This window comes from Aulonocara stuartgranti (genome assembly GCF_965226115.1).
Source record: "Aulonocara stuartgranti genome assembly, chromosome: 4".
Lineage (NCBI taxonomy): Eukaryota > Metazoa > Chordata > Actinopteri > Cichliformes > Cichlidae > Aulonocara > Aulonocara stuartgranti.
In genome coordinates, this window is record NC_138942.1 from 26041169 (window position 1) to 26048079 (window position 6911).

Genomic DNA, 6911 nt, shown 5'->3' on the forward strand with positions numbered 1-6911 from the left:
AATATGATTGAAAAATTAAAGTAGTGTGGCAGCAAAGGATCTTCATCATTTGAATTATCTTTGCTGGATGCCTCATAGGTTATAATAAAATTCTCTTAAAAAGGTTCATTTCTCGAGACTGGTCAAAAGTTTTACTCTCATTTCAATCATCCAACATGGCCTTAAGGATTTCTTACAACAGTGTCAGGAAGGGACGAAACATTACCAAGAACAGAAATAAAAATTTAATATTTTTGTGGTTCATTCATTCATCGACCACTATAACTGACCACTTACCAGTTTTTACTTGTGTGACTGTGATTTAAAAAAAAATAGATACCAAGATCATGATAGCAAAGCGAACAATAAATGAAGAAGCAATTCATGCCTTCAATTTCGATTTAGCACAACAAGATTGGAGTTCGGTGTATGAAGAGTCAGATGTGGACAAGGCTTATGATAATTTTCTAGATATTTTTACTATGTGGTACAATAAACATTGTCCTGTAAACGAACACATGACAAAGAAAAAAAAGATAAAAAGTCCTTGGCTCACAAAAGGAATTATTAATGCTTGCAAAAAGAAAAACAATCTGTATAAACAGTTTATCAAAGTAAAAACAAAAGAAGTGGAACAAAGATATAAAGCATATAGAAATAAATTGACTGATATTATAAGAACGAGCAAACAACTTTATTATAGAAGAAGATTATATGAAAATAAAAACAATATAAAAGGAACTTGGGATGTCTTAAACAACTTAATTAAACAAGGATCTTCTGGAACATCATATCCTGAATATTTTACTGATGCAAATGGTGAAAATCACAACATGAGTAATATTGTCGATGGGTTCAATAAATTCTTCATAAATGTTGGCCCTGAACTAGCAGCGGACATCCCGTGTCATAAAAATGAAAATATCAGTAATATAAAATTAAATCCCTTTTCACTGTTCCTCTCAGCTACAAATGAGCAAGAAGTAATAAATATCACATTAAAATGTAAAAGTAAGTCTTCAATGGATTATCATGACATAACTACATGTCTGTAGTTAAACAGGTTATTCTGAATATTGCTAGTCCCTTAACATATATCTGTAATTTATCATTTCAGTCCGGTTGTTTTCCAAAAAAAATGAAAATTGCAAAAGTAATACCACTATATAAAAGTAATGACAAACAATTTTACCAATTATAGGCCTATTTCTCTACTGCCTCAATTCTCAAAAATTCTAGAAAAACTTTTTAATTCAAGATTAGAAAAATTCCTTGAAAAACATCAAATAATAAATGTTGGTCAGTATGGTTTCAGAACGCAAAGAACCACTTCAATGGCGATAATTGAGGCAGTAGAAGAAATTACTGATACACTGGATAAAAATAAATATGCAGTTGGTATTTTTGTTGATCTCAAAAAGGCCTTCGACACAATCAATCACTCAATTTTATTGGATAAATTGGAAAGATATGGTATTCGAGGGAAAGCTGGTAAATGGTTAAAAAGTTACCTAACAGGTCGGGAACAATATGTTAGCATAGGGCATTACCATTCAGAGAAACTTGGTATTACATGTGGTGTTCCCCAAGGGTCAGTGTTGGGACCAAAACTTTTCAATGTATACATAAATGATATTTTTGATGTTTCTCAAGTACTTAAACTCGTTCAAACACACGTTAAAGTCCGTTTGGCTCGACACTACCGAACAGAGGCAGTGGGACTAACATTGTGTTCTGGACCTTTCTGGAAACATATTTGAATTCTCGAGACTGAATCCATAGACCACAGAAACAAACACAGCACTACACATTGATTTTAAGATGTATTTTTAAAGCATTCTGTGAAAAGAGCTTGTTGCGGGGTGTGGTTGGTGGCTCGGCCAGAGTGGAGGAGTGGAGTGGCAGGTTCAGGGTGTGGTGTCAGGGACACTTGTTTGTCACAGCCAGTGAGCATCTTCTAATCATGCCTTCCCTATTTCAGTAGCAGCCAGGCCAGAGAGAGGAATCTGCTGCTGGAGAAGAGCACCGGAGCCAGAGCAGTGTGCATTGGAAAGTGCCACGAGTTACAAACTTTGTTTGATTGTGTCAAAATAAAAGTCACAGTCACATAACACAGTCACAGTCAGGTCCTTTTGGGATTAGAGGTCTTCTCATTATTTAGAATTTTCAGCTTGTAAACAGAGATGACTAAAGCTGCCAAACTCTGGAACAGTCTTACTGAGGTCAGAGTGTCTCCATCATTAGTGTTTCATATATCTTTTATAAGACTTTTTTTTTCATTTGTTATGGTTTTGTGTCATTGATTTGTTGTAATTTTTTGCTCTGTGAAGCACTTTGCAAGTAAGAGCTGGGTGAATTACATTATAAATAAGGAAAATTGAAGAAAATATTTGTATATTTCATATTCTAAACTTTAGCTCGTATTAAGAAAATTAAGCTAAAGAAGGCATAAATACACATTTTTTGAATTGTGTTCACCTTTATGAAAAAAGACTGAAATGTTTTTATTTTATTTTTAAAATCGTGTCTTTAATGCTATTTGAGCTAAAGGATCTGCTGATATATGCACACTGATCAAACCTGCTGTTTTTGTTTTTTCATCAGGTTGACTTTTTTGATGATAAAAAGAATATTTAACAGCTGAATGTTTTTTTTAATTTCTCTGTACAAATATTAACATTAATGCACATATTTGCCACATATTTACAGTCACTTATCAAATAATCATTTTCAATTATTCTTAAGTACATATTTGGAAAAAGTAATAGCAATATTTAATTAAGGTCTTTAGATAACTTAAGGGCTTGCTGGTAATGTTCCATCAAACTGAATATTTTAACTTTTGAAGAAATCAGAAAGGAATACAAGAAAATTAAGACTGAAAATGTTCATAAAACAATTGATGCTGACTCTGATGACCTGTTAATTTCCATTCTGAATTCTGTGGCTCATCTGTTATTGAGTTCTGCATCCACTCCATTGGGTTCAGAATACAACTTGCTGGAGAGCAGCTCAAAGTCCTTAAGTCAATGTCATTTCTCAGTTGAATATTCTCTTCAAGTATGTCACAGATATGTTGACAACAGATGTTATCATAAAAACAACAAAGTACAGCGGTACATTTATATAACTTACTTTTTTTGCAGAAAACTTTCTCAATTAAATGAAATCTTTAAAATGTTTTGATGGTGTTCTCCTCCAGCCTGTGAGATTAAAAGGACTCAGTGAATTCATTCATGCTTGAAAGGCAGCCAGACATTCCTGAATTCTGCCCCTCTGTATTTCAGCTACTGTGAGCTCCTAGAGTGACTCTTTAGTGTCAGGAGCTACAGTCACATACAATTAATTTTGTGTGTTGAAATCCTCTTCGTGGTCAAAGCGGTGCATATTAGGCCAGTCGAATCAAATTCAGTACATTTGTTTTTTTCAAATCAGTTGAAATTTATTTATTTAGTGCCAATAAAAAACAACAGCCATCTCAAGGCATTTTATATTTTAAGGCAAAGACCCTACAATAATACAGAGAAAACAAAAAAATAATCATATGATCCTCTTTGAGCAAGCACTTTGGCAAAGGACAAACTGTTATGACCAGTTCGGGGTGAGAGGAGTAAGACAGGACAAAAGACACAATGTGGAAGAGACAGCGATTAATAACCATCATTATTAGGCTTTTGAAATTAATCAGACAGACGGAAACAGGGCAAATGTGCTTCGACACATATCTTTCTTTATGGACCTTTTTCATTCTAATGGGACCATAGTTAAAGAAAAAAGATCATAATGTTCAGTAAGAGTCAAAACTGTCATCTCACCATACATTTCTGAAAGGTTTTTATGGACAACATGTCTAAAGGGAGGGAAGGACAATTTTCTCATAGACATCTAATTTGTAGACAAGAGTATTCTAGCCTCACATATAGTACTTGTACCCAATGATCCCTAGTTGAGCAGAGATAATGTCTGTGAAGGTTCTCAGTCATCCATGTCATTGTAGTCTAAGGAGCTTGGAAAGAAAAGCGTCTGGACTTCTTTAAGTTGCTCGAAGACGTTTCACAAGGTCAAATGGTCCCAGATTTAAACCCAGTGGGAGTATCCCCCCAAAGAGGGACAAAGGGACTCTCCACCATTTGACCTTAGAACTGAAGAAGCTTCTCGGATGAGAGGTGAAACGTCTTCGAGCAACTCAAAGAAGTCCAGAGGCTTTTCTTTCCAAGCTACTTAGACGAGCAGAGATAATATTATTATTACGAGGAAATCAGTCATATATATGTGTGTGTGGTGTGTGTTTGTCATTGTTCCATTAAGAAAATAAACAATTGATTTTACAGTTTATATTTATATTTTCTATTTTATTTTTCTCTGTTGCATATTCTGTAAATATTTTATTATGTGCATATAATCTGTTTCTCATTAAAATTTAATGAAAAACAGATTTTAAGAATTCAAAACAGTTGTAACTGTTTTTAATGTTTTGAATTCTTAAAATACATCAGCGATAATCTTTCCTGCATCCTTAGAAAAAAACTTCTGTCCAAAACCAATGATCAATAACCTAAGCAAACAATAAAATATTAAAATACCAAGTCAAAAATATGAACATTAAAATGATCCATTGTGGTGAAGACAGGAAGTTGTTCACAGTAGAACAAAAACATGAGTAACAGATGACAAACCTTTATGAAATTTAACACTAATGATGTCTAATTGAAGTTGGAGAACTACTTGGATTATTCAGAAATTTTAATTTTCCTTGTGTCATCAGTCAAAAATCATTTCTCACAGATCCAGGTCTTGGATACAGAAGATTGTGATCGTGTCCATTTTCCCTTAATTTCACAGCATACTGCAGAAAAACCATGAACAGGATCCTGCTGGCCTGGCGCCAAAAACCTGTTGGATAAAAAAAAATATTATATTAAACTAGACTAAAATCATGTCAATTGTCACATTTATATAACTATGACTCTCTATAAGCATTTTCCAGATTTCTGTCGCAATTGACCTGCTTTAGACTTTTCTCTGAGTATCATCATGTACATTAACAGTTTTCAAGTTTTTTATGAATATTAAATCTTCATACTCTTAAATCTTAGAATAAAACGAAGGCAGAGCTGACTCTCTGCTCTTTGAAAATATTTTCACAGCTGTTTACAGACATCGGTTTTAAATGTGGGTCATATATTTGTTTGCTGATGTAATGTATTGCCATGCTGTCTTCCAACACATGGTGGTATTAAATAATAACTTTTTGGTTTTGGTTTTAATTTAAAGGAAAATGTCTCACGCCTCTGTCAGCGGGGATCCATCCACCCATTCCCATTCATGTTCCCCAGTTTTACTTTTGTAACCGGCTGTCAGACCAATCCAGGAGTCTCCTCTCATATTCAGTTCAATAAATTCCTAATTGAAAACAGACATAAATATTTCGGCCAGTCATAATTCAGTACTTCTGTTGTTGTAATATCATGTTGTGAATTTGTCTGAAAGAAAAACTAAATGAGATGAAACATTTCAGTTCACTTCTCTGAAACATTTCAGTTCACTTCTCTTGTCCTTTATAGAATAGATAGATCAATAGACAGTAGATGGGCAGATGGTCAAAACACAGAACTTCTGGCAGTTGCATCAAACAAACACACCCACCTGTTCCTCTTTGTTGTTTATGATCACCAGATTGGCTCCTCTGGACTGACAGTCTGCCTTGCTGTCAGACCAAATTTTCCTCTCAGTGGATTTAAAGTAACAGCTCATTCAAAATTTGGCCCAATCGACAGGACACTTCACTTAAAGTCAGACACATGATACAAAAACAGAATTCACGTTTTTATCCTTCTATTGCTTGTGTGTGTTGTGACATGTGCAGGCTTGTGAACAGGAAGACTTGGTGAATCTTAATGACATCATTAAGTGAAAAAAAAAACACCAGACTGTAAAAGTGCACTTGTCTCAATAGAGCTTCTATGAGGACAAAAAAGCCATAGCACTCTCTGTAGACAAAGAGAAGGTCATAGAAGCTCAGATAAATTATGAAAGCTCGTCATTCCTTTGGTCTGGAAAAAAACACATTTTGCCAACGTTTTGAGGCTGGGGTTCTGACATACTGTTGGACTTCAAACTCTGGTTGCACACATGAGTCTATTTATTCGATTCAATTCAATTCAATTCAATTTTATTTATATAGCGCCAAATCACAACAAAAGTCGCCTCAAGGCGCTTCATAGATACAGAGAAAAACCCAACAATCATATGACCCCCTATGAGCAAGCACTTTGGCAACAGTGGGAAGGAAAAACTCCCTTTTAACAGGAAGAAACCTCCGGCAGAACCAGGCTCAGGGAGGGGCGGCCATCTGCTGCGACCGGTTGGGGTGAGAGAAGGAAGACAGGATAAGAGAGACAGAGGTTAATAACAGATATGATTCAATGCAGAGAGGTCTATTAATACATATTTATCAAATTGTTGTTCCTCAGCTATTCCATCCTCAGGTCCTAAGCTTAGTAAGAGTTGACAAAAGCACAGACACTCTGTACTTAAGTAGAAATACACTACTTTTAACAAATACTCCAGTAAAAGTTGAATTACTGATTCAACTTCTTTACTCAAGTAAAAGTAAAAAAGTACAGTCTTTGAAATGTGTTCAAACTGAGAAAGTAAAAAGTAGCTCTTTAGAGGACATTTCTATTTTTGTGCAAAGCTAACTGAACCTTGTGTTATATTAACATAATGATAAAGTAATATCAATAGATAAGAATACAAACTTCAGTCTAACTTTTTAAAATTCTAATTATACTCAGCTTGAATCAGAAGAAAAAGAAAGAAAATTAAAACGATTTCCTCTAAACAGGAAAATTTGTACAATCAGGGATTAAAGTGGATTCACAAGTTTGAGGATCCCTAAAACTGGTTGTAATGGTTCAGTGTGGGGAAAA

At 34.5% G+C, this 6911-nt stretch overlaps 1 protein-coding gene across 4 annotated transcripts in view; it reads left to right on the forward strand.

Moving 5' to 3' along the window:
• Positions 1–2624, forward strand: part of LOC309705837 (major histocompatibility complex class I-related gene protein-like) — a 28772-nt gene extending 26148 nt beyond the window's left edge. For 3 of the 4 annotated variants that reach the window (XM_082531851.1, XM_082531850.1, XM_082531848.1), the window contains exon 7: positions 1961–2624. In XM_082531851.1, coding sequence (XP_082387977.1) covers positions 1961–2073 — 113 coding nt within the window. In that variant the 3' untranslated portion in view covers positions 2074–2624. The remainder of the gene's footprint in view (positions 1–1960) is intronic. The other variant, XM_082531849.1, reaches the window with a different exon arrangement.
• The last annotated feature ends 4287 nt before the right edge of the window (positions 2625–6911 follow it).